Below are 27,762 nucleotides of genomic sequence, written 5' to 3' on the forward strand. Positions count from 1 at the left end.
TTTACGCTCCTGTGTTTACTTCGTGTAAGAAATAGCCAGGCAGCGCATGTCCCGCGACTTGCCGGGGGAGCGGCTGACGCTGCTGTTTGTTTTTACCTACTCGCGTAGGAAAACAAAGTATCTAATGTGCTCGGACGGAGCCAGGCGTAGTCGCTTACCCTGTAATGCAGACGTATGCTTGGAAAACGCTGCCGCCTCGCCAAGCCGCGCTGCAGGAATTCTTCTGCTCTCCTCAGGTAATTGATTTTGCTGCTTTCGTGATTCCTCCCGGGAGACTGTTTTCTTTAGTCAATTTCGCTGCACGCTCTCCATCGGGTTGAACAGGGCAATGTTCAAGAAAGGAAAACAGATGCAGCGAATGCCACGAACTTAAAAAGAAGCTTAAAGAAGCAAAGGTTTGGAAGGTACTGAGTAAACAGTGCACCTCCTGTGTGTTTGGGTCCCAGTTCAGGGTCCACAAACTGATTGTGTTTTCTCAGAGCATGCCGCTCTGTATTTATAAGACCCAGGGGGGCCCTGTGTCTTTGATGTGTATAGTAGTTGGGGCTGTTAAATGTCAGCCCCCGGCCGGATAGCCGACTATCTGGCCCCCCCGGGGGGGGGCAGGTCTTTGAACCTGATCCCTGCCTGTTGGTGTCCTTCGGTGCTTAGCACCTAGTTGCATGAAGGAAGGGTGAGGTGATTGCTCACACCTCACCCTTCCTCAGCTTTGTGCAGGACAGACTGCCGTGTCTCTATGACTAGGAAGGGGAGGAGAGGAGCAGAGAGGGGGAGAGGACGTGCTGCCCCTCTCCAGGCCTGCTGATGGTAACAGCAGTTACCCTGCCCTGCTTTGTGAGGCACTGTAGCATTGCCCAGAACTGCCGCTTCCCTATTTGGCTCCTCCCTTTCCTCCATCTTACTCCCGCTTCCCACCAGTGCCCTGGTCTCTCCTTTAAAGGTGCAGAGACCTTTAACAGACGACAGCCATTTAATGTGTATTTGCCCGTTATATGTCGACCAAAGGAGATGTTTTTTAAGACTTATTTATTGAGTGGAAAACTAGCTGTATTAATGAGGCGTACAGTCTGATGAAAAAAACTATGGAAGAAAAATGCTTAGTTGGAATTATGAAGCACTAAGCCGCTGCTTGGGCGCTACGGGTGAAATGTGTACAACCCTCTGTATGATTTATCGTTATACGGAATTTGCTTTGTTTTGTGTCTGTAGCAATTTCTGGCACGTGCCGAAAAATTATTAAATTAATGACTTCCGCTACCCCTGGCATTTTGGTGAATCGACGTCCACGCACGGCGAGGCTATTTGTACCCAATGAAGTGTCTGGCTGCATGTACAGGTCTGTGTTACGGGGGCGTTAACTCTTCAACTAGCTGCACTCTTCATTTGTCATGCAGCCCAGTACTAGACTGTGGTCGCGCGGTCTGTTATTTAGTTCTCATGCAGCTCTTTTTACCAGTCATGTTCCTCGTGGAGGGAATGTTTGCCTGTACGGAAGCCCTGGCTGATTCAGTCCCTGTTTGCATTGCTAGTAATTGCAGACACTGCCAGTCATGTGCCGGCCTCTGCTGTCAGCTGACTCTTTTTTGTGCTGTTTAAGTTGGAGGAAGCAGAACTTACACGTCGCTGGAGGGCAGGCAGCACGGTTATTGGGTTCTTTTGCAACAACCCCCACTCCGGGTGCAACACGCTTCAGCTAGATTTTCTGACACTCCTCCACCCCCCAGTCCGCTCGTGCGGCCCCTGCACGCAGCCCAGACCCCACCATGCCCCCTGCCGCTCACCTGTACCTCGCATTAATGGGCTGCCTTCAGATCGGGGCTCCGGGCCTGACCCTCCAGGGCGGCCTGCTCCGTCCTCGAGAGAGCCGGAGTCGGGAGCTGAAGGAGCTCGGAGGGGTTTGGAGCTTCCGAGCCGACGTGTCTGATGGCCGCAACCAGGGCTTCGAGGAGCATTGGTACCAGAGACCACTGAGCGAGGTAGGAGACCCGGCGGAGTTTGGGGAGGGAGGAAGGCGACCTCCCGATAAGGGGGTGCGGGGGTGGATGATGATGTTCGGGGACCTAGGGACGGGGCTGAGTGACAATAGGCAGTGTAACTAGGGAAACCTTTCTGCTTGCGAGTAGTCGCACTTGTAAGGGTGAGTCCTCAGAAATGCAAGAACACATTACAATTGTATTTGTCGTGAACTGGAAGAATAGCTTGTTCCGAACAACTGGGGAATGGATAATGTTTTACTAAAAATTATGACGACGATGAGGAGTTGATACTCCGCATGAGGGTAACTGGAAATAGTGGGCTCTCGCCTCTCGGGAGCAAGTGGGGGAATGCATGTAGGGAACGGGGCACTGGATTCCTCCTGTGAGGAAAGGTGAGGGAGTGGCTGTAGGTTGGACACACCATGTGCACTCCTATTTTCATGCCACAGAGGGGGCCTTGAATGGGGAGGCATTGGGAGAACTTACCAACAAGGATACTGTAAGTATGGCGTAGTCATGAGATGGAGGCGCGCGCACTGGAGACGGGGTAAGGGGGTGTTTGACAGGTCCTGGTGGTAGCGTTCCCAAGAAATATGGGCTGCAGAGAGTACACTCCAGGTAATTAATTCTAAAGTAAAGAATAGAAATGCTAGTGCACACCTTTTATAGATCATATGTAAATTGCAATTTGACTCAATATTTAGAAAACGTAAGGTGCAGGGGAGGAACCATGACCCTGGCACATGGCCACATGAAATACTAGAGAAGAAAGACGGTCCAAGGTAAGGACCCTCCAGTCCCTTGCACACTTTATAACGCTGAACAAAACTTCCAATAATTTAGATTATTCTTTTCTATATCATTATGAGTCTATAAAGATTTATCAAAATATTGTAATATAATGTAGTTCAATGTTGTCCGTATCTTCATGCAGTCTCTGGTTAGCTGATGAATTTCGGGGTGAAACCCCCTTCTTCAAGAGCAATACAGAACTGGAAAAAATGTAAAACGCCCTTACAGATTGCATACCCTCAAAATGGTAAAAATAACATGATTCTTGTATAGCTTGAGAACCCAAAGCCATGCGTGTATTATAGCATAAGAATTAAACATTCGACTGGGGGAAAGCCATCACCAGAGAGTCCATAGAGCCAACTAGATGTGATGAAATAAAAGAATGATAAAGAAAAGTAACCCGTGTGTAGCCCCCTCTATACATGCTGAGCATGCTAGAACCAGAGTGAAGAAACCCAGATTCATAATGTAAGGCCTACCTGGCCTAATAATCAAATGAATTCATCAACCTTAGATCAAAAGAGATGTCCCTGAGGCGAACATAGATGCAAATATAATAAGACAATATCAAAAATAGTAAATGACACATATATATATTGCCATGATTAGAACATAGCCCCGCAATTTCAAGACAGAAGGATTCTAACCTCGAATATTCCTAGTGAACACAAAATGTAGTTCTAAGATGTAGAGCCTAATATCCCAAAGACATCTCAACAGTTGAACATGAATGCAGCCCACTTCAATATGGCACGTATCTTCCTGTAAAAAGCAATATGGCAACCCATCAACTTATGTAGACTGCCAAGGAGCGCAGTGTAAACATTGTTCTCATATCTGAAAAAGGAACCTACAAATCCAATAAACAAGCTTACCCGGAAAAGGTGGATGCAGGCGAAGCCCCGTGCGCAGCTTGCAAACGCTGCGTTTAGTGTAGTGCATCCAAATAGGTCGCTAATCCCCAAGACTGGTAGAACCCTCGGACTCCCAAGCGGGATCTGCTGGAGATACTTCAGAGGAAAAATAAATTAACAATATACCGAATCTTTAGCCAACTTACAAACAAAATGGCGTTAACATCCCTGGTGCCCCTGTTAATAATCTTACCTTCCAACTAATGGAAAAGCAACTCAAACGCCACACGACATTAAAACTAACACTCTCCACAAGTCCTGCAGAGTGTCGAATGCCGGCGAACAGCCGATGCGTAATGATAAACACCCCTATCGAAAAAAAAGAGAGCGGACTGGTTAACACACTACACATTCCGTGCGGGCGTCTTAGAAAGGACACAGGTAATAGCTATAACTGCTGAACACATATGCATGCATTAGTAATGGCCAAACCCCAAAACCTCACCCATAATGATAGGCACACAACTTGTATCAAGTGTTGGCAATAAAAGGCAGTAGGATTTTATTGTACAGATATGGGTTATGGCAATAACAATATCACATATCATGATGGTATCATACTTTTGGGCACCGGGTCCTGAGGTTACCCCCTCGGACCTGTGCCGCCTTCTTGTGTCCCACGACTTGTTGTGGGCACCGTACAGTGCCTTGTACTTCTTTTTGTTCTTCTCACCTTTTTGTAGGGTGGGTGGGTTCTGTGGTAAAGAAGCAAGAAGATTTGGAAGACACTGAGTAAACAGTGAACCTCCTGTTTGCTTGGGTCCCCGTTCAGGGTCCACAAACAGATTGTGTTTACTCCGAGCATGCTGCTCTCATTTATAGGACCCAGGGAGGCCCTGGGTCTTTGTTGTGTATGTGGTGGGGGCTGCTGTTGTCGCAGCCCCCCCCGGATAGCCGACTGTCTGACCCCCTGGTGGGGGTAGATCTTTTGAACCTGGGCCCTGCCTGACGGTTTTTTTCCTTATGGCACTTAGCACCTTGCTGTTTGGAGGAAGGGTGAGATGACTGTTCGCACCTTACCCTTCCGTGGCTTTTGTGCTGCCGAGACTGTGTGTCTCCGTAGCTGGGGGGAGGAGAGGAGCAGGCGCGGGGAGGTTGGGGCTGCCCCTCTCCCAGCTGCCGATGGTAACAGCAGTTACCCTGCCTCGCTTGTGGGGTGCCCATGCAGCATTGCCCATAACTGCTGAACCCATATGCATGCATTAGTAATGGCCGAACCCCAAAACCTCACCCATAATGATAGGCTCACAACTTGTATCAAGTGTTGGCAATAAAAGGCCGTAGGATTTTATTGTACAGATATGGGTTATGGCATATCACATATCATGATGGTATCATACTTTTGGGCACCGGGTCCCGAAGTTACCCCCTCGGACCCGTGCCGCCACACACGGGCAGGTTCCTGGCTGACCGTGTTCCCCCAAGCGTATGCCCTAGAGACAGCCCCTGTTAGCAAGTGTTGTATTGATTTCACGAAAGAAATGCTCCATGCCCTGGCTAGACAGATGGGTGCCGTTGTGAAGAAAAAGGTCTGGGTTGCCTAGTGTAATGGCTGGGTGTTTTATGAAACCCAGTCCTCTTGTCATACAGAAACTCGCTACCGTCCTGTTCAGTTTTCTTCTGGATATGTCTATAGATTTGTAGCAGTTGGCCCCTAGCCATTTCTTTCTTGGTAAGATGGCTGAGAAGTATATTTCAGTACCCCTCCAGTTGTGCGAAATGCCTGCTAGGGAGGAGCATATTTCTTCGCATAGGATGCGTCTCGCTGTGTTGACTAGGTCGTTGCCCCCTAGATGGATGATCAGGAATTTGGGGGGGGGACCTGTATGCCACCAGTTCTGTTAGTGTTTCGTGGACGTCAGCCCAGCGTAGGCCTCTGTATCCCCACAATGAAGTAATGGTGTTTCTGAAATGTGGCCCTTCTTTGGTCTCTTCTGCCCATCTGACTGTCCTGAAAACGAATGAGTGGCCAACTATCCATGTTGATCGGAGTGTGGTCCTCGATTCGCCTGTTTCTGTGGTGGTGGGAGGGAGGGGAAAGAAAGAACATTTTTGGGCGGAATGGCTATATCAATTGTGGTCTGCTATATCTTTTATAACAGTCTGACTTCCATCCCCCTATGTTTTTTAGTTGTTGCGGTGCTAAGCCTCCTTGCCATGCTGCAGCGGCGGCACCTATCCTGAAGGAATGAGTGCCGAAATGTTTGGGATCCCACCCTGCTTTGCTGATTGCTTTCGTCAGCACTCCTTTAAATTGGGAGCGGCTTAGGGCCGATGCATCCTTGTGGATTAAAAAACAACCCCCCCCCCGCACCCGCCCCACCCCCACTTTGGGTCGTTGTGCGTAATAGAGGTTGGTGATGCAAAAATCGGGCAGTTTGTTGCTTCATCGATGCAACAAATGTTGATGGTTCTTTTTGCACCCGTTTTCAACTGTTGCATTTCTATGTTAACACTCTCCTGTCTCACCCTGATATCCATGACGCCCAGGCCGTGTGTGGCCTTGGTGCTGGAAGCATGAGTTCTCCTACCCGCAAAGCCCCGAAGTAGGCTAGGAAAAAGGCTGTTTTAAATAACATTATCTCGTATGGGTGCCAACCTATGGCTTCCAACTGGCTTGCTATCTGCACCAGTTTGCTGAAATCAAGGGGTTGGCGGGTGTCCACTTGAGGAGCCTCCATTCTGCCGCATCCCTTTATTGCATAAGAGATGAGGGCGTTCTGGGTGGGGTCTGAATCGCCCCGTATTTTTGTAAAGTATGAAATTGCCGCCAGGTGTCTTTTAGCCCAATCCCTTTTGAAACCTTGTTCCCGAGCCCATTTTAAAATACTTCTTTATCTATAATTGTTATTAGTTCTACGTGGTTTACACCTGTGGCCTTAAATACTGTTTGCACACACTTACTGTACTGTGTTGCAGTGGTGCTTGCTACTGCCCTCTCTTCCATCTCCGTTAGGAAGCCTGTGAGGTTGTTGGCACCCGTTGTTGATGTGCCTGATTCTTGTTGGGCATCCCGGCGTGGGCTCTTTGGCGTTGATGCCAATGTGTTGCTGGCACCCCTTTTTTAGAGGTGCCTGCTTTGTATTGGTAATACCGGCCTGCACTCTCTGGTGCTGGCGTTGATGCCAATGTGTGGGCACTGATTTAGAGGTGCCTGCTTTGTATTGTTCATCCCGGCCTGCACTCTCTGGTGCTGGCATTGATGCCAATGTGTTGATGGTACCAGTTTGAGGTGCCTGATTTTCGTTGGGCATCCCGGCCTGTGCTCTCTGGTATTGGCGTTGATGCCGTTATTCTTGTCTTCCCATTATCGCCCAGCATTCTGCTGGTATTGGCGTCATCTGTTCTTGGGCGTGCGGTGCTAGCTCTCGGAATCTTGTCCACTGGAAACGAGATAAGGCATCAGCAATGTTATTATCTGCCCCTGAAATGTGCTTTGCTTTGAGTACAACGTTTACTTGTAGTGTGACTGTTATAATGGCTCGTAATACTTTCAGTACTAAAGGGCATTTTGTAGACTTCTGTTTATGGAGCCCACTATAGCCATGTTATCGCACCAGATCAAAAGTTCCGTATTCGCTAGTGGCCTGCCCCAGATGTGTAATGTTAGCCAGATGGGAAATATTTCTAGTGGGGTGATGTTTCTTGTCCACCCTGCTGCTTGCCAGTGTCCTGCCACCCATTCTGTGTCTAGTATGGCTCCAAACCCCTTGCTCCCAGCTGCATCAGTGTATAGGACCCTGTTTGACCGGGTATTTAAAGGCGTTCGCCAAAGTAAAGACCCGTTAATCTCTGAGGATTTTTCCCCATGTTTCCAGGTCTTGTTTCCCTTCTCTGCCTAGCCGGATATGCAAGTGTGGTTTGGTGAGTAATTTGATATTGCACTCCAGGCTTCTGGAAAATATCCTCCCTTGAGGTATTGTTTTGGATGCAAAATTGAGGCTGCCTGCTAAGGATTGTATTTCCTTTAGAGTCCCCTTTTCTCTCATTATCAGGTTTTGTATTTTTAGACAGGAGTTCTGATATTTTTGTTTTGGGGATTCTGCAGAGCCCCTTTGCTGAGTCTATTTCGATGCCCAGAAAAATTATGTTTGTCTGGTTTGGTGGTGGTTTTTTCCCTCGCTAGGGGAATTCCCCACTGTGCGGCCGTGTGCTCCAGTTTAGCCCGGCCGCATTCCCCGGAGTTTGGTGGCCCTATGACCATGAAATCGTATAGGTAATGCACTATTTTTGTCCCTGGTTTCTGCTTTAGGAAAGCCCATTGGAAAAAGAAACTGAATTGCTCAAATAGAGCACAGGATACTGCGCACCCCATGGGGAGGCATCTCTCTACGTAGAATTTGTTGTTAAAAGTGAAACATAGCCACTGCTGTGACTCTGGGTGGACTGGCAAGAGTCTGAAAGCAGATTCGATGTCCAGCTTGGCCATCAAGGCGTTTATGCCGCACTCTTGTATGAGCCTTACCGCCTCTTGGAAATGCGTGTAAAATACAGCGGATTCTGTGTGTGGGATGCCGTCGTTTAAAGACTGGCCTTTAGGGTAGGAGAGGTGATGGATTAGCCTCATTTTTCCGGGTTCTTTTTGGGAACCAGGCCTAGTGGATATATTAAATAGTCCTTTAAAGGCATGGCGTCCCAGGGACCTGCAACCCTGCCCAGTTGCAGTTCTTTCTTGATTTTGGTTTCTACTATCTGGAGGTTGTCCCTGGCTGACTTTAGGTTCATCGGGATGTATTGTTACCCAGTGCCCTTAAATGGGATCGAAAAACCTTTGGTGAAACCCTGCCATAGTATCCTGCTGGTTTCCTTGTCTGGGTAGCTGTTTAGGGCGTCCCTAAAATTGCCCAGATTGATGGGCGTTCATCCTGGTTCTAAAATTGGGATATCATTCTTTCTTGGCTGGTAGTTTGGTGCAGCTGCTTGCTGCATGGTCGCCGTTTCAGTTTGTGCAGGCGTGTTTGTAGCAGCATTCTTTGCCCCATGTACACTGGTTTTTCCCAAAATTTCTGCATGGGATGTTGGATTTGACAGCCTGTTTGTTCTGTCTGTGGGCATTATTTTTAGCTGCCCAAGGCTGATTCCACCGAAAGGGCTGCTCCCCTTTTTAGCATTTATCATTGTCATGGGATTTGCTTACTTGCAAATTTTTGCTGTTTTTTTTTTAAGAAGAATGCATGGTATCTTCTTCCTGGGGAGGTTCGGTGTTGAGGGTGTTTAAATCGTTCTGGACTTCATCCCACTCAATGGCCGGCCTTTCTGACATGCTCCTCCTAAATCTGATGTCGTATGCAAGCCATGTCTTCCCCCTCTGTGTTACTTTTACTTCCCTTATTTTATCAACGTATACACAGATCTTCCTACCATCCATGGGGAATTTTTCTTCATATCTTGTTGCTAAAATGGCAAAGGCCTGTAACCAGTTGTCCCAGTTTTGTTCGACTTGGCCGTTTCTGGCAATAGCTTTTTCTTCTATTTTTTTGGGGTCTCTGAAAGCGCCTTTCCCTTTGCGTTGGGCTTCTATTAGGGAAACGATTTCTATCAATGCTTTGGCCCATATGGCTTCTTTGATTGTGGTATCGATGTTCCATGCCAGGCATCTTTTGTATCTGTTTAATATCTCTGTTTGGAAAGAGTTCATTTTTTGGTCTAATTGTGCATTACAGATTGTTACAATGTCAGTTGTATTGCTGCCGGGTGTCCCTGTCACGCCCGTGTTGTCCGTGCCTGGGGTTGCCCATGCTTTTAGTGCACCTGCTGAATCTGTTGCTGGAGTTGTGGAGGCTGTTGTATTTATAGCTGTGGGTGCTATTGGCAACTGCTGTATTTGTTGTGGCGGGATTGCTGTAGGTAGTGTTACAGGTGGGTTGACAACCGTTATTGTAGGTTCTATTGCGATGGTAGGGTTTGAGGCCCCAGGTTCTCTTGTGGGCGGTGTCTGTTTTCCCCCTTATTTCTACCATTAGTTGCTGCAATTCCGCTATATTCTCGCATAGTTTTGACACTTTTTTGGTACCTTTTCTGGCGCCTTTGGATATTTTTCTCCTTTTTAATGGTGCAGAAACCTCCTCCTGGCTGGGTGGGCTGGTAATTCCTTCCCTGGGTAGGCCGTACATGTTTTCTCTAACCCATGCCCATCCGTAGTGCTCTGCCGCTTCAATGGCTGCTAGCAATTGTGGTGATTTGGGCTTTTGCACCGGTGTTGGGGGTGCCCGTGCTTTCCGTTTGGGCCCCGTGTTCTTCTATGCCTGCTATAGGAAAAGGGGGGAAAAAGGTTTTATCAAGGAGTTAAACTATTGTTATCGGCAAGTTCTTTGCGCCTGTTCTATTTGTTGCCCGTGCTGGGTAACTGTTGACTGGTGCCTTCTTGACCGAGTTCAGAAAATTGGGCAGCCCCCAGGCTTGATTTACTGGATTTAAATAATTGGTTTCGCTTGTGAGGTTGCCCTGCAATATTACAGAAATTATTTTAAATCTGCAGTATTTGGGCCCGCCGATCTTGAAACTGTGTTCGCCAGCTCTGCGTGGCTGTCAAGAAAAGACGAGCTTCCGGCTCGCCGTGCTACCAAGCTGGCTTGTGACTCTGCCCGAGTTTAAAACTGGCTTGTGCTCTCTTGCCCCGCCTGCCTTATAATGCGGGGGTTCCGGTCCACTGTAATAAAATGTAACTCTTCCAGACATAAATTCTATTTTTCCTCCCTCGTAACCCCAGCGCGGTGGCTCGCCTGTAAGTTGTTGAATCGGTCGCTGTCCGCGCATTGCTGTTCGAGTGCCTCTCTCTCTCTACTTCGTTCGCACTGGTTTTGGGGATGATTCCGCAGCACGCGTCTTTGTTTATTTTGTTTTGGACACGCTCGCTGCTCGCTTTTCACTCTATGCCGAGATGTTGAGGTTGACAGCGTACGCGCTGGGCATTCGGTTGCCGCTTCTTCCTTCGTTAAGGCTGCATTGCAATTGCTTTGAACAGTACAATGTTCAGGAAGGAAAAAAGACACTGCGATGTACAGTGAACTTCAAGAATTGCTAAAGAAGCAAGAAGATTTGGAAGACACTGAGTAAACAGTGAACCTCCTGTTTGCTTGGGTCACCGTTCAGGGTCCACAAACAGATTGCGTTTACTCTGAGCATGCTGCTCTCATTTATAGGACCCAGGGAGGCCCTGGGTCTTTGTTGTGTATGTGGTGGGGGCTTCTGTTGTCGCAGCCCCCGGCCGGATAGCCGACTGTCTGACCCCCTGGTGGGGGCAGATCTTTTGAACCTGGGCCCTGCCTGACGGTTGTTTTCCTTATGGCTCTTAGCACCTTGCTGTTTGGAGGAAGGGTGCAATGACTGTTCGCACCTTACCCTTCTGTGGCTTTTGCGCTGCCGAGACTGCATGTCTCCGTAGTTGGGGGGAGGAGAGGAGCAGGCGCGGGGGGTTGGGACTGCCCCTCTCCCAGCTGCCGATGGTAACAGCAGTTACCCTGCCTCGCTTATGGGATGCCCATGCAGCATTGCCCAGAAATGCTGGCGTACAGCCGACCCGTAAAGAATAATAAAGTCCCCTATCGAGATAGTAAGAGGACTAGTAACCCCCTCTAAATTCTGTGCAGACATCTTCAAGGAGACAACGGTAAAGGCTGGAAACGGGGGGGCGGGGCAAGGGGTCAGGTTGCTGCGGACGTTCAGGACTTCTTCGGGCCTTCTTTCTTGCCCCTTGTGAAATCTCTCTGGGGCCACACCTCTCAGGGATTCCATCCCTTGAGAGAAAGACATGAGATCCTCCACCAAGCCCCCCCCCACACCTGTCCCTAGCACACATTGAACTGGTCTAGCCTTATTGGCCGCAGACCACTGTCTGCTGGTGTGGGGTTCCTTCCAATACTCGCTTAGCGGATATGCTCTGCCAAAAGCCTGTGCAACGCTGGGCACATGCCCTGTCAAGTACCATAAACAATATTAGGCACTGTGCAAAAAGTAATCTCCTCACACTATATCCGCTCATACATAAAATCGAAATGCACTTATTTGGCTGCTCGAGCAAAGAAAGAGGAAGGACACAGGAAGACATCAGAGGTTAAGGGACTGTGTCGGATGGTATTGGTGGAGGGAGTCACGTGACTTGAAAGTTCATGGATAAAAGGAGCAAACTACACCCGTGGAACATTTTGTGGGAAATGTAGTTTTTGGTTGTGTTATCTCTTATGTGTTTACTGTTGTGACACTTTGTATGGTGCTCGGATCATCAGTAAAGGAGGAGAAGCATAATCTGAGCCTCCGGTCTTGACATACAATCATGCAATAATGAAGTCAAAAAGCCCAATTAAAAAGATTGAATTAAAGATGGACCCAAAAAGTAAAAATGACCTTGTTGGCTCATACGGACGCCTTTATATAACCAGTATTGGTAAATAAATACAAATCAGTTAACTTAATACAAAATGAGACAGTAACTACAGAGTCATCATAGGTAGGATTTCTCTCAGCAAAGCGACAGACATGAATTTGACACAAAACATGTTGTAAGAGCTCAGTAAATGTTCAATGCTCCAAAGTTAGATGTTGAAAACTACTGGTTCCTAATTTTCATCATAAGAGGAGTAGTCCCATAACCATATTGAGTGCATAATTAAAAATAAATGCACAATAACCATATCATGAATAGTATACTAAGTCATGTAGGACTCAATTCCTCATTGAGACAGGCATATCAATAGACATGAACTCCATAAACCAAGTCTGACAAAAATAGACTTGATGTTCAATTTTCCACAAGTAGGTGTTCAAGGTTCCCAGATCCTTATTAACGTGAATAAAGTAGACATAGTCATGTCCAATCCATACTTCGATCTCTATGTAGAGTAATCACATCATGAATGGTTATACAAAACAATTCAGACTGAATTCCTCATTGAGACCACTAGAATGTATAGTGTCGAGAAAGTGTATCCAAAATATTTATCGTTGGAGGAGACAAGAGTTGTAATTACCTCCCCTTTCTGGACTCTTCACAACTTCCATACCAGAAACTTCATTTGGACAACTGAGTGTTGATGTTCTAAACAAAATGTCTTGCCGCTTTTGCATCTCACATTTGATTTATGCTCAGTCCAACGTTCTTTAACTGGTCTCGATGTTTGGCCTACATAGATGTCCACAGGGACATTTCATATCGTATATAATCCCAGGTGTGAGGCAAGTGGCATAATCCCTTAATTTGATTTTCTTGCCAGTGTGTGGGTGTGAGAGAGAATTGCCTTTGATAACGTTATTACAATGGCTATATTCCAAACGGGGGAAAGTACCGTTCTTCTGTGTACTAAGCCGTAATTGTTTATCCTTTTGTACTATATCAGCTCTCACTAATTTGTCTCTCAAATTCTTGCCCCGTTTGAAAGCCATCATGGTAAACCTTAGGTAAAAAGTTGTGTAGTAAATGGTCATGTTGGAGCATAGTCGGTGTTTCTTGATAATCTTACTAATCTGAAAACTTTGTCTAGGGAATTTTGAAATGTATAAAAGAGGAACTTTTTCAGTCATTGCTTTCGGTCCACAAAGTTGCTCTTGTGTAATCTCTCTAGATCTATCCTTAGTAACATCAAGTGGGTAACCTCTATTTCAGAATGTCTCCACCAGGACCGAACATTCAGCATCAAGTCCTACTAGGTCTGAAATGATTCTCTTTAGTCTGAGGATTTGACTGTATGGAAGGCTTTGTAACATTACAAGTTTCCATCCAAAGGCAAAGTGCAGTAGATAATGGACATTGGTTGGCTTATGGTAAACAGTGGTTACTATGTTACCCTCATTGATGGCCAAACTCGCATCCAAAAATGTAGTGGGAGAACCAACCTCTAGAGTGAATTTGCTGTGTGTGTGTACATTGTTTAAATAGTCAAAAAAGGACATAAGATCTTCCTTGTTACCACACCAAATGCCACAATACCTTCAACTATCCCTCCGTAAATAGCCCTCTCTCGAGCCCTTCGCTCCACTACTTCTCACTCCCTTAGGGTAGTTGTTTTTCAAAGAAACGAGCTGGGGGCAGATCTCAGCCGGGGACTCCCTTTGGAAAAGCCTCCCGGCCACCTTGAACATTGAGAACCACCATCTATGGTTCCGGAAGAACCTCAAGACCTTCCTCTTTGCTTCTGCCTTTGCACCTCTACTCCCGTGCTGATCTGTTCTCGCTCTCTCTGCACTGTGCACCTGGCCACCCTCTGTCTTTCGGGCCCAGGTACCTGCTCACCATGCCTCCCTGCTGCAGTGCCTCCAAGCCGCCCCTTGCACTGGGATCTGTATCTGTACCCATACAGTCACTGCCTGTATGTATTTATTTATTGTACTTATTATTTATTCTGTTCTCTCCTCGGTTCCGCACTTTGCACTTCTCCTCCTTCCACGCACCTTCCCCCTTTTCCATGCACTTGCATGTTCTTAATGTCACTGGGCCCAGTAAGATCATTGTTTTTGTTCTCCCTTGTTCCCCTCCCTTTGCTTGGTCGCGCTCTGAAACACTTACATATCATCTATATCTTTTCCATAGAAGAATGTTACTAGCCCATTTAGATACATCTAGAACAAAGGTCTTCTCAAATCTGTACATACAAATGTTAGCGTATACTGGGGCCATGGCTGACCCCATGGAAGAGCCTGATGATTGAATGTAATAGGTACCCTGGAACCTAAAGTAATTATTAATATGAGATTCATTAACTCTAGCACAAAATGTGGGTTACCTTTCACAGAATCAGAGTTCAGCAAAAGCCATTCGACCGCTTCCAAACCTTCATTGTGTGCAATGGATGTATACAAACTGCATACATGCAGGGAAAATAATATGCAATTCGATGAGTGCAGTGTTGTCTCTGAGGTAGTTAAAGTCCATATAGTGCCTCAAATATGTAGGGATAGCTTGCACCAAGGGCTTCAGTAATCTGTCGACATAAATGGCCAGGGGGTCGAACACACTGTCCGAACCCACCACAATTGGTCTACATGGGGGATGAGACTGGTTCTTATGGATTTTGGGTAATCCATAGAAAACAGGCGTTCTAGGAAAATGATTAATCAAATATTCTTTGGTCTTTAAACTAATCCAATCATTTCCGAATGCTGTCTCTACAGTCCTATTAAGCAAAGATTTGATTTAATTAATGGGATCGCTATTAAGCTTGATATAAGTTGACTCATCACTTAACAGAGTTAAGTAGCTATTAATGCAATAAGATGTATGCATTACTATGATAGCCCCTCCTTTGTTTGCTGGTTTAATTGTAAGATTTTTATCTTTGGCTAATAATTCAATGTGGTCCAATTGTGTTATTTATTTATTATTTTATTTTTTTCATATTGATAGGTGTCAATCTCTGATAATTAATTCTGATCGAACTGTTATTTTCAAACATGTTAAGAAAGGAGTTTTGAATATGTGGATCAAACTCAATTTTGGCTCGCATTTCCAGCCTATCATCAAGGATAGGAAGACTATCCATGGGTGGTTGTGTCTCAAAGAAAATCTTTAATCACATTTATTTCGTAGCAGTCTATGTAAACAAATGTTTTCTTCAAAGTGGGTGGTATTGCAAGTAGGAACAAAAGAGAGACCCCGATTTAGAGTATTGAGCTGCCCACTTGTAAGGGTTTTACTAGCGATGTTAATAACGCTTCTTTTGGCCTTGCAGTTTTGTTTACCTCGCCTGATCTTCCTCTTGGGCCTAAAAAAGGACCTGATTATGTGGGAGGTAATGGTAACTCAGCTCCTGTTCTAACACTCGCCCCACTACCTGAGGCAGCTACAGGAATATTAGTTGTCTGATACACTAGTACCATCCGTTGCAATCGGATATCCCACACTGCTGTCAGATCTTGGTTCACCTGGTTGTGGAAAACGTGACCTGTTATGATTTCAGTGCACATAGAGTGTACAAACTCTATCATTCAGATAGTCGAAGGTGTCACGTTTAAACTTCCTCAGTTTCCTTTGTTCGATATCTGATTTACAGGTGGCAAGTTTAGAATTGATCTCTTCCAAAAGTGCTGATAATTCCTGATCTGACTTAAATTCTGATAACTGCTTCTTCAAAGATACTATATCAGTCTCGGTGGTAGTTGATTTAGACAACTCTTCAATAGTGGGCAAAATCAAATCCAGAGAACATTTGTTCAAAATTTGACCACAAATTCTTTTAATGTCTGTGCAAAGTGTCGGCCTCCGATCTCTGAGCCCGCTTTGGATTTTTTGAGATTTATAGTACTCCACCAATGTGGTGGAGTGAAGTTTCTGAGAAATCTCACGTTGAATATGTTTTTCTAATCGAAAAATCGACTTGTTGGGATCTTCCTGACTGTCAATAGATTTGCCTGTGTCCCTAATAAGGGATAAGATATGGGTGGCCACCTGTGCACTAAACGCTAGAGTAGACGCATATTTGTTGGTTAATTCATTTATCCTTGAAAATGACATATTGTTTAGTGTGTGCTACTATGTTCCACACGGAAGATCCAGTGAAAACAAATACCAAAGTATAGAAATGCTAGTGCACCCCTTTTTTAGATCATATAAATTGCAATTTGACTCAATATTTAGAAAATGTAAGGTGCAGGGGAGGAACCATGGCCCGGCACAAGGTCACATAAAATACTAGAGAAGAAAGACGGTCCAAGGTAAGGACCCTGAAACAGCGAATAATTTAGATTATAGACTCCCTCATGTGTCTTCTCCTCCCTCTCCAACCCCAGCACTTTCTGAAATGTTGTCAGGCCTAGTATGACAGCTGCTTGTTTTGTTCATCTCCTTCTCCCTTACTCCAACCCCCTACCTCCCCACCCTCCTCTTGCTAAATTCTAGCACTACCTCAATTGTCATCAGGCATAGTAATGTTGCCTGTTGTCTGTCTCATTCTCCCTCCCACCCCCCTCCCTCCTCATCTTTGTCCTTAGCACTTGCACTATCGGAAATGTCGCCAGGCTGATTGATAGTTATTTTTTCACATTCTGAATATATCAAGGACTTGTAAGTATGTCACCGTTATTCTCCCATGTTCCCTCCCTACATTGAATCGCTTTGAAACACATTATGTATAGGCACTATATAAATAATCAGTCCATCAATAGAGAAGAATAAACAATAAATGAAGATATATCAAAATATTGTAATATGTGGTTTAATGTTGTCCGTATCGTCATACAGTCAGGCAGTCTGTGGTCAGCTAATGCGTTTCGGGGTGAAACCCCCTTATTCAAGAGCAATATAGAACTGGAAAAAATGTAAAACACCCTTCTAGATTACGTACACTCAAAAATGGTAAAAATAACAAGATTCTTGTATAGCTTAAGAATCCAAAACCATGCGTGTATTATAGTATAAGAATGAAACATTCAGCTGGTGAAGACTGGGGAAAGCCATCACCAGAGAGTCCATAGAGCCTACTGAATGTGTTGAAATAAAAGAAAGATAAGTAAAATGAAAAGTAACCCGTGTGTAGCCCACTCTATACATGTTGAGCATGCTAGAACCAGAGTGAAGAAACCCAGATTCATAATGTACTATACTAGCCTCGTATATTCCTAGTGAACACACAATGTAGTTCCAAGATGTAGAACCAAATATCCCAAAGACAACTCAAAAGTTGAACATGAATGCAGCCCACTTCAAAATGGCACGTATCTTCCTGTAAAAAGCAATATGGCAACCCATCAACTTATGTAGACTGCCAAGGAGCGCAGTGTAAATATTGTTCTCATATCTGGAAAAGGAACCTACAAATCCAATAAACAAGCTTACCCGGAAAAGGTGGATGCAGCCGAAGCCCCGTGTGCAGCTTGCAAACGCTGCGTTTAGTGTAGTGCATCCAAACGGGTAGTTATTCCCCAAGACTGGTAGAACCCTTAGACTCCCAAGCAGGATCTGGTAGAGATACTGTTAAGTATGGGTCCATGCAGTGATGTATGTATGATACAGTCCTTTTATTAAGTATAATTCAAGGACAGCAGGTACCCCTTCAAGAGGCAGGCTCCAACTGACCAACCTTGGAATACACAGTGAAACTAAACACTCCAATTAGAACTACGTGACATCACAATGTTACTCTTTTTGCTGAACATATTATAATGCAAATGTGGCACATTAATAATACTGGGAAGATTCACCTCAACACATCTCCTCCCTTCATTTTGTGGCAGGTTTAACCCAGGTAATAATCATTCAACCTGACCGGTTTGTTCCTGACCCTGTTAGCATTCAAGCTGGTGTTGTTATTGGAGGCTGTACTCACATTCGGTTCACACATGTTCTTCCTCTCCATTCCCAAATGAAACTTGCTCCTCTCTGGTTCCCTCACCAGCTTCACTGTCCACCATATTGCACTTAACCAATTTGGCCATTGACCAACATTCCCCACCCTCCATGATTACAACATTACCTCTGATCACAGCAATTTTCTTTGGTCCAATAAACTTGCTCGCAATACATTTGGGAGAAGCCCTGGGATTCTTAACATAAACCCAGTCCCCCACTGCCCATTGCATCTCCTTGGCACCCCTTTTTGTGTCAAACCTCTCTTTGTATTCATCTTGAGCCTCTCTAATGAGATCCATGATCCTTTCTCTGTTGACATGTATACTCCTCGCTAAATCCAACCAGCCCGGACACAACTTTGTCCCTGGTGGTCTGCCTTTGAGGGACATGAAAGGTGAACTGCCAGTAACAGTGTGTGGAGTCACGCAATAGTTCCAGACCATCTCCCTGAGAACTGTCTGCCACCTTAAACCTGAAGCCATTGCTAACTGCAATCCTCCCTTTAGGAATCTATTTGCTCTCTCAACAAGACCATTCGCTCTGGGCTGGTACAGTGCTGTCCTGTAGTGCTTGATACCAAACCTCTTGAGAAACTCCACCATCCTATCCGAACAGAATTGTACCCCATTATCTGAAACCAGTTCTGAGGGGAATCCCTCCCTGTAAAAGACTTCCTCAAAAAAATTAATCATTTGTGAAGTTGTTGCTTCTCTAATGGCTTTCCACTCAACCAATTTTGAATGATAATCCACCAGGACAATAAGGTATTTAACATCCTCTCCTAGTTCCTGTATGGGCCCCATTAAATCCACTGCCAGTTTCTTCCATGGCTCTCTTGGAACACTCACAGGTCTTAAGGGAGCTTCCTTAATAATCTTACTCTTGTCACTTCTTTCACATTCTTTACAGCTCCTCACACATTTCTCTACCTGACCGTCAATCCCTGGCCACCAAAAGAATTGCCTGATATGCCTTTTAGTACCTCCCATGCCTGGATGGCCTTGGTGAGCTATGTCCACTAATTTGGGCCTGATGTCATATGGAGGTACTATTTTCATTCCTTTTCTGAGTTGAGACCCATCCTCTGACATGCTCAACTCCTCTTTAATACAGTAATAAACATCATATTTCTTTTCAATGAGATCTTTTGTGGGCCAACCTGTTTTGGTCCACAATTTTACTTGCCCCAAGACCTCATCCATAACATCAGCGGACTGCCACTCCTCTTTGCTTATGGCATTGTGTACTAATGCACAAATACCCACAGTACCTTCTGCACTCACATCCTTGACACTCTCGTTCTGTGCAGGCAGTCTAGAAAGACAATCAGCAATCACATTTTCTCCCCCAGGTATATACACCATTCTAAAGTCATATGCTAACAAGTCAATCATCCAACGAGATATTCTAGGTGAACCTTTAGCCCATTCCGCACTGCCCAGTAGCTGAACTAACGGCTTGTGATCAGTCTTTACAACAAACGACTGACCCCATAGAAAAAATTTAAAATGAGCAACAGCCCATGATACAGCTAGGGCCTCTCTCTCCACCACGGAATAATTGCTCTCCGCCCCCCTCAGGGGTCGGGAGGCAAAAGCTATGACATGTTCAATGTTGCCATCATATTGAAAAAGAGCGGCACCCAGACCTAATGTGCTTGCATCTACAGCCAGCACAGTTCGTCTGCCAGAAACAAACCCTCCTAAAGAAGGTGCCTTCACAATGCTATCTTTTATCTTACTAAAGGCATTTTGACATTCAACCGACCACACATATTTGGTGCCCTTTTTCAATAAATCTCTCAAAGGAGATGACATTGCAGAAAAGCCATCAACAAACTTGTGGTAGTACTCCGCCAATCCCATGAACGAGCGTAGTTGCTCCTTGTCAAGAGGTTGGGGAGCACTCACAATGCTATCCACTAAAGACTTCCTGGGGGCAATACCATTACAGGAGATTTTATGCCCCAAGTAATCCACTTCCGTAACAGCAATTTTGCATTTCTCCCTCTGTACAGTCAGACCCGCTTCTCTCAGTCTGACTAACACTGACCTAAGTATCTTATCATGTTCAGGACCATCATTTGCAAATATCAGAATGTCATCTTGAAACACTGTTACTTTCTCAAGGCCTTTCAATACCGTTTCCATCACTCTCTGAAATACAGATGCCGCAGAGGCCAAACCAAAGGGCATCCGGTTATATTTGAAAACACCCTCAGGAGTGATGAATGCAGTCAAGTGTTGACACTCTTTAGACAACGGAACCTGATGGTAGGCAGCAGAGAGATCTATTATGGAAAATAACTTGGGTTCTCCTAGAGTGGACAAAACTTCTGAGATATTCGGTAATGGGTGTCTCTCAGCCACTATGTTCTGATTGAGGCTTCGTAGGTCGACACACAATCTCATCTTACCATTGGCCTTAGTAACTAAAACCACTGGAGACCACCATTCCGTAGCTACAACAGGTTCAATCACCCCTTTGTCAACCAAGCTATTTAGCTCCTCTTTAAGTTGTGCTCTCATCTTCAGTGGTACCTGTCGTACCTTGTGTACCACTGGTTGAGCATTGTTCTTAAGTCTGATGTGATGTTCAAACTCTTTAAGCCTTCCCAGACTCTCAGAAAATACTTGTGGAAATTCCTTGGTCCAAGAGTCCCCCAACTCAGCAATGGTGACAGGGTCCGGTGCATTGGCTTGTACCCTTAAACCCAGCTTCCTCTGCTCCTCCCAGCCTAGCAGAGAGGTCCCTTTTTCCGCCACCAGGATTGTGGCTTGGCATATTCTTTCTTTGTATATAATTTCTGCAAGAAATTCACCCAAGATATTTATATCGGAGTCTGCATACCCACACACCTTGACATTGGTGGGCCGTATGATGGTACTGCTCCTCCCCAGAATGTTTGTCAGTGTGTCTTGGGATATAATGGTCCAAGGGGAACAAGTATCAACTTTCATTTTGAGCTCCATTCCATCCACTTGAAACTTGTCCACGGGACCTTTGGTCATCCCAGACATCTCTGAAATCTCGAATATGTGTCGTGGGGTAAATTCTTGAGTGCCTGACATTTCTTGGATGTTGTACCCCTTTCCGATGCCGTCTTCATTATTGTCCACTGGCCTGAACTCAATACTATTGACCGCGTTGCCCTTGCAAACATTGGCAAAATGCCCTTTATTCTTGCACTTGAAACATTCCGCATATTTTGCAGGGCAGGACGGATAGTTCATACCATGTCTTGAACTGCCGCAACGAGAACATACATTTCTTGCATTTCCTCCTCCTCTCTTGACTGTGGAGAAGCCAACTTTCTTCTTTTGATTAACAACACAAACCGAAGACGATGGAGGATTGGATTTGTCAATCCTAAGTTCTTTGACATTCTCTGAAGTCTGCTCAATGCTTCTTGCTAATTCTACTGCCTAATCCAATTTCATATCCTTTGCAAGAAGTTTTTCCTGGACTCTCACGTTATTGGTGCATCTAACCAGCTGGTCTCTGATTAGGGAATCAGTCAAATGTTCAAACTCGCAAGTGTAACTCGGGGATCTGAGGCAAGCAATGTAGGACTCCACCGACTCCGACTTCTCTTGGGCTCGCTGGAAAAATTTGTGTCTCTCAAAACGGACATTTTTCTTCGGTTCAAAGTGGTCCCGAAGTTGGTTAAGGGCAAACATATACTCATTCATGTCACCTGCCTCAGGGGCATGGTGTCTGAAAAGTCCATCAAAAATTCTGCGTCCTTCTATACCAAGGTTGTGTAGGAGTAAGGCCCTCTTGCGCGCAGAGGGAAATCTCTCCCCGCCCATCGCCACCAAGTAGTTCTCAAACATATCCCTCCACCTGTCCCATGTAATCGGAGGCCGGCCTGGTTCACTCAGAAAGGGCAGGGGAGGTGGAATGGAGGCGGCCATGGTTGCAGGACGATATTAAAATGTAGATCTTTTTTTTTTTTTTTATTTTATTATTGGCGCATACCCAGCACACAATTGGTCCACCAAAGCTGGGTAATTAATTTTTTTTTTTTAACTAATTAAATTACAAGAATTGTAGTCCACCATTAGCATTCTGCTAGAGTCTCTGCAACCAAGTGATCCTGTGTTCTTTTCTCTGTTGCCGGCTTGTGAATGACGTTGCTAGGATACGCTGTCACAATGGGAGGACCGGGGCTTCTGGAGGCCAACACGTCATGAGATGGGCGTGGCTAACCAAGCCACGTGAGCAGCGAGCGCTCGCTCCCGAGTCCGCGCTGCGGCTCGAGCTTCAGGTAGCACTGGATCCACGCAACGCCTCTCCTCAACTTGGGGCTCGTCGGGACTCCTAAAACAGCAGCCGCTGCACCAACGCTCAAGCCAAAGGCGGGCTGCGGCTTGCGCTCGATCCGCGCAATGCCCCTCCTTGCCTCGGGGCTCGCGCAGGACTCCAAAGCAGCAGCCGCTGCACCAGCGCCGAAGTCAAAGCCGGCTGTGGCTCGCGCTGGATCCGCGCAGCGCCCCTCCTTGCCTCGGGGCTCGCACACGACTTCCCAAGTCGAGGTCGCTGCACCGACGCTTCTGAGAAGCTTTTCCCACTTGCCTGAATACGGGGCTTCCACTCCACCTCCTGCCCGCTTCTCGCCTGCTGTCTCTCTCGGAGGAGGAGATCCTGAGAGCTGTCGGTATCAGGTGGCCCCAGTCAACATGAAGTGCCAATCCTCGTCGCCAATGTTAAGTATGGGTCCACGCAGTGATGTATGTATGATACAGTCCTTTATTAAGTATAATTCAAGGACAGCAGGTACCCCTTCAAGAGGCAGGCTCCAACTGACCAACCTTGGAATACACAGTGAAACTAAACACTCCAATTAGAACTACGTGACATCACAATGTTACTCTTTTTGCTGAACATATTATAATGCAAATGTGGCACATTAATAATACTGGGAAGATTCACCTCAACACAAACGCTGCGTTTAGTATAGTGCATCCAAACGGGTAGTTATTCCCCAAGACTGGTAGAACCCTTAGACTCCCAAGCAGGATCTGGTAGAGCTACTTCAGAGGAAAAATTAAACAAACAATATACCTATCTTCACAGGGCAGCCCCTCTTTGTCTGTTTACCCAAGGTAGAGTGCGCTACACTTGCTGGCAAAGCCTTTCCTGGGGATACCGAGGGCCACACCGGCTGTTGTCTTGCCAACAAGTCTGTGCACCTTATGGGCTGAGCTTGCAGGCTGCTGCTACAGAGCCGGTGGTGGAAGTTCTTAGCAGACCACCCCACTCCACCCCACTCATGTTGCTGCTGGATGGTCATTCCGGCAGGGCCTGGGTGGTCCTTATTCCTTGCAGCAGTCAGTATTCTGGAGCCTTTGGGCCCCCTGTCCCCCATGAGGACAGGGGCAAGGGAGGACACTCTGCTTGAGGCCCCCAGCAGGTAACAAACAGCTGAGGGCAGCAGCTGCGCCCAGGTCCCTCCCCCCTGCAGGAGTTATTCACGCTACCGCAGTGGCAGCAGTCCCACCGTGTTGAGGCTCCCTGCTGCAGGAGTTTGCAAGTGCAGCAATCGGGCCGTGCAGTGCCCAAGTTCCCCTCAAGCCAGGGATCCTCCCCAAGCACTACAGCGGCGGTCAGGGTCTGACACATCTTCCCTCTTCTTGGTAGACCCAACTTATGTTGATAGGGCAGCCGTAACGCTGCGCCGTGGCCAGGCTCCCCCAGGCAGGAGTTCTTTCTGGCTCGCCCCTTGCCTGGACGCACAAGCGCTCTCTCAGGGGAGAGCCTTGGTCACCTTCCCCAGTCGGTCGCTGTAATGGGCTCTTGGTAGCTCCTGCTACGCCGCTCCACTTCCTTTGATGGTGCTGGGGATGTATCCACTGCATGACCTGCTCCTGGCCCTTTGGGCGCAAGGATGGGCAAAGTCACGGTTCTGGCTTCCATGAAGCCACATCAGAGTTTGCTGCTGCCGCACAGTTCTTCTCGCCCCAGGCAGGGGTGTTCCTTGGGCAGTGCACCTCTCCCCAGTCAGGAGTGCCTCTTCTTGAGGCAGTGCGTCTCTCCCCCAGCCGGGAGCACCTTTGCCTGAGACAGACGGCGCACCACTCCCACACCCCCCCTCCCCCAACCCCCCCCCCCCCCAAAGACGGGAGTGCAATACTTGAGGCAATGCACCTCTTCCCCCAATGGGAGTGCCTTCACCAGGTGTCCAGAGAGCAGGCCACCTCGCGGTGCTCTCTCCCAGGCAGGAGTTCCAACTGATGTAGACCCTCTTTTTTCCCAGCGGGAGACTTGATTGCAGGGGATGTCTTTGCTTATAATACTTGCTTCTCCCTCCCTGGGCGGGAATACGAATGCAAATTACCTTGCTCTCGTTATGCAGCAGAGGCCACGCGGCTTCTCTTCCCCCAGGTGGGAGAGTTATGGGTTAATGGTTCTCTCCTGTGCTCATGCGGTGGGCCCTCGCAGCCCCGCATCCCCCCCAGGCAGGAGTATCCCCATCAATCTTCAATTTATTTTGGTTTTGTTTACCTTTGTAGCACCGCCAAAGGCTCACTGCACACTCTTCCCACCCCCCCAGGCAGGAGATATGTTTCTTTACTGGCCCCTGCAGCGCTGGCAGAGGCCGCGCCTCACCCTTCTTCCCCCAGACGGGAGACTTGACGACTTTGATGCAGCAAAGAGGATGTGCCGCTACTCTCTTCCCCATGTGGGAGGTTCATATTAATTTCTCAGCGGCAGCGCAAGCCACTCTGCAATCCCTCACTCCCCAAATGGAAGCTTCATTAATTGCGGCGAGCCCATCCCTGCCAAGCGGAGGACGGTCCCTTATTCGCTCCCAGGAGGCCTTGACTACCTGGCCTCTCTTCTGGATGCGGAGGTAGCCGCACCCCTCCAGTATGCCTCTCCAAGAGGGGCAGATGAAAAACCAGTGCTGTTGTGGGACCCCAGGGGCGCAGGGTGTGCCGACAACGCGTCTCGCTTCCTTCTTCTTCTGATTTATTATTTTTTTAAATCTTTCTTCCTCCGGACAATGCAGACGCAGCAGGTGAAGCCGGAGACCCTTGTAGCCAGATGGTAGTGGGCCACGGTCTCACATACATGAGCATGTGACCCTTAAAATGTGACTAGGCACGAGCCCTGTGGCTAGTTGCCTACCTCACAACAGCCTCCGTCTGACATGGTATTTTTTTTCAATCTGGGAATGCCCAGAGGAATAGCTTGGTAAATGCCACAATCTCTATTCTGGGATAGTTTCACTTTCCCTCTGCGCATCCCAGAGGTATAGTGGTAGAACACCTGATGAAATAGCCTGTCACAATACTCGAGCAGTGCCCTGTACATGCCCATAATGGTGACCACCTCCCAAATAGCTGCCAGTGCCACACCACCATGCAGTTTGCTGGATGGCATCTAGTTATAGCAGGCAAGGTGCAATCTGCGCCAACTCTAGATTAGTTCCTTATCGAAATTAAAAATTGGCATTTCTTCCAGGAGCTTGAGTTTCTGCGCAACCCACACAGTGACCATTCTCCCACTAGTCTGAAAACATTATGGCAGAGGGGACATCTGAATTTTACTTCCCATAAACAACTCAATGGAGCATCAGTCAATCGGTCTTGTAAAAGGATCGTCCTGACAGTTTATATCAAAATATGGGTCCTGCATGTTGCCCTTGGCTGTCATGAATTCTAGACTCTGATACAACCCCTTTTGTGATCATCGAGACCTTTGGTAATCTCCATGCACACTAACCGATTTATTTTTTCAGCAAGATTTTTAGATAAAACATAGACCGGCTAGAGGATGGTTCGATGAGAACTGTCATAAGTGCAAACGTGAACTTTTCTGTCTTGAAGGCACCTGGACGAGAGAGTCATGAGATTACCCAGGCAAGATCTGCATATCGCCATGCAATAGTTAAAAGGAACAGGAAATGGAGGTTGAAGCATGGGAGGCTTTGCTGAAGGCAGAGGAAGACAAAGATGCCAAAATATTTGGCAATTTGTGGCAAATGGCCTGGCATAAAATCGAACATCAGTGGGTTCTGAAACACATGTAGCAGCAGGAACATGGCTACAACAGTTCTCGGGACTTTATTTTGGCGATCCGGAGCCGGCAGTTGTTTTTTCTCCCACACTGTCTCTTGACTGCTCTTTGAATTAGGTCTAGTGAGCTATGGACAAACAAGCACACATTCTGGTTTCTGAACCTGATACGGTACCTGCCGACATGTTTCAGTCTTGGGGAGATCTGTGCGCCCTGTTGCTAACATGCACATTTAATGCAATTTTTGCCACAGGGAGTTATACCGCCCTCCTGGAAAAATGCAATAATTTCCCCGATTTTTGAGAAGGGCAACCTATTCTCCCCAGTGCTTATAGGCCCATCTTTTAAGATTTTTGGTAGGGTCGTTTTAGGACACATGGAGCGGTGGCTTTCTGCCTCTAATGTCTTAACAGATATACAACTAGGTTTTAGGCCGGGGTTTGGCACAGCCAAACAAGCTTTAAATCTGTACCTAGTTGGTGGGAAGTTTGTTTTTGTCAGAGAGAAGATCTATCTGGCTTTTATGGACCTGAGCACGGCCTTTGATAAGATCAATTGGGTGAAGTTGTGCTCAGGTCCTTAAACTGTCCTGAGGAACTGATTCAGGTGCTGAGACTGGTGCGCAATGGGAACCAGGCTTGTGTAAGGTTTGGTATCCAGGGACAGTGCACGTCCTTTTTGTTTTGTTTTTAGGTGAACCTGGGGTTCTTCATGGTTATGTGCTGACCCCGCTCCTTTTCACCCTTTTTATATTAACTGTCTTTACCAGGCCTTGGTTAACCCCGGGCGGATTTTCTAAAGGTGGGCAGTTGGGCCCTCCCACTGCTAGCATATGCTCCGTCCTCATTGCCAAGACACCCAATGCCCTTCAGAAAACTGATAGTGGAATACAGCAGGTTTATGAACTCTCTAGACCTAAAGATCAACACCTCTTAAGTGGGCAGTAATGGTATGGGAGGAAGCATATCAAGATGCGCCCCATGGTAAGTGATGGCTCTTGATACCTCATGTGTAGGACTTTGATTATCTTGGTATCCATTTAAACTCCTCAGCTATGGGCCAATTATTGGGAGAACTTTCTCGATTCACGGCTATGTGCCAAGGACAACCATTGAATACGATTCTGGAAGTCTATAAGGCCAAGACAAAGGCATCTAGCAATTATGGAGCCATTCTCTGGGGCTTTGTTAATGTTTCTAAGCTACAAATTAAGGAAAACAAATTCCTGAAGGTTCTTCCGGGCCTCCCTCTGTCAGCTCCATCATGTGCTATTCACAAAGAGGTGGGTTTGTGTCCGATTGAGGATGGCTGGTCGTTGGCCCCAGTGCTATTTTGGTTCACATATTGGGAAACCATGAAAGAGTAAAATTCCCTGTTTAAAATGAATTCAGTCTAGGCTATTCTAGATGAATGCCCTTGGCCTTTTTTTTTCTGCCAGAAATTCCTTTCAGTGTTTAGGAGAATAATTTTTACAAGAAATGCTTTGTAACATTCATTCAAGTCCAGAGTTGGACACAGGGCTTGCAGGTCAGGGCAAATGGACACATGGCCCAAATAAGCAGAGCCGATGGCATACAGCCATACCTCACGTTTGGCTTAATGAGATCTGATAGATGGGCCATGACAAGGGCCCGCTTTAACCTTCTTATGTTTAGAGCTGACACAGTACAATGGCATGGATTTCCAGAAGAGCCAAATTGTCCACTATGTGACTACGCTCGGGAGGACATTGTTCAGTCTGTTTTGTTTTGCCCAGCGTATGGTCACATTAGAAATC

The 27,762-nt window shown here is 46.6% G+C and overlaps 1 protein-coding gene across 1 annotated transcript in view; it reads left to right on the plus strand.

The window, feature by feature from the left end:
- The first annotated feature begins 1,426 nt into the window (after positions 1-1,426).
- Positions 1,427-27,762, plus strand: part of GUSB (glucuronidase beta) — a 579,332-nt gene continuing 552,996 nt past the window's right edge. Inside the window, exon 1 of the mRNA XM_069614870.1 lies at positions 1,427-1,976. Within this exon, the coding sequence (XP_069470971.1) occupies positions 1,764-1,976 (213 nt within the window). The 5' untranslated portion in view covers positions 1,427-1,763. The remainder of the gene's footprint in view (positions 1,977-27,762) is intronic.

The sequence above is a fragment of the Ambystoma mexicanum genome, chromosome 9, assembly GCF_040938575.1.
Source record: "Ambystoma mexicanum isolate Mex_15411 chromosome 9, UKY_AmexF1_1, whole genome shotgun sequence".
NCBI classification, from domain to species: domain Eukaryota; kingdom Metazoa; phylum Chordata; class Amphibia; order Caudata; family Ambystomatidae; genus Ambystoma; species Ambystoma mexicanum.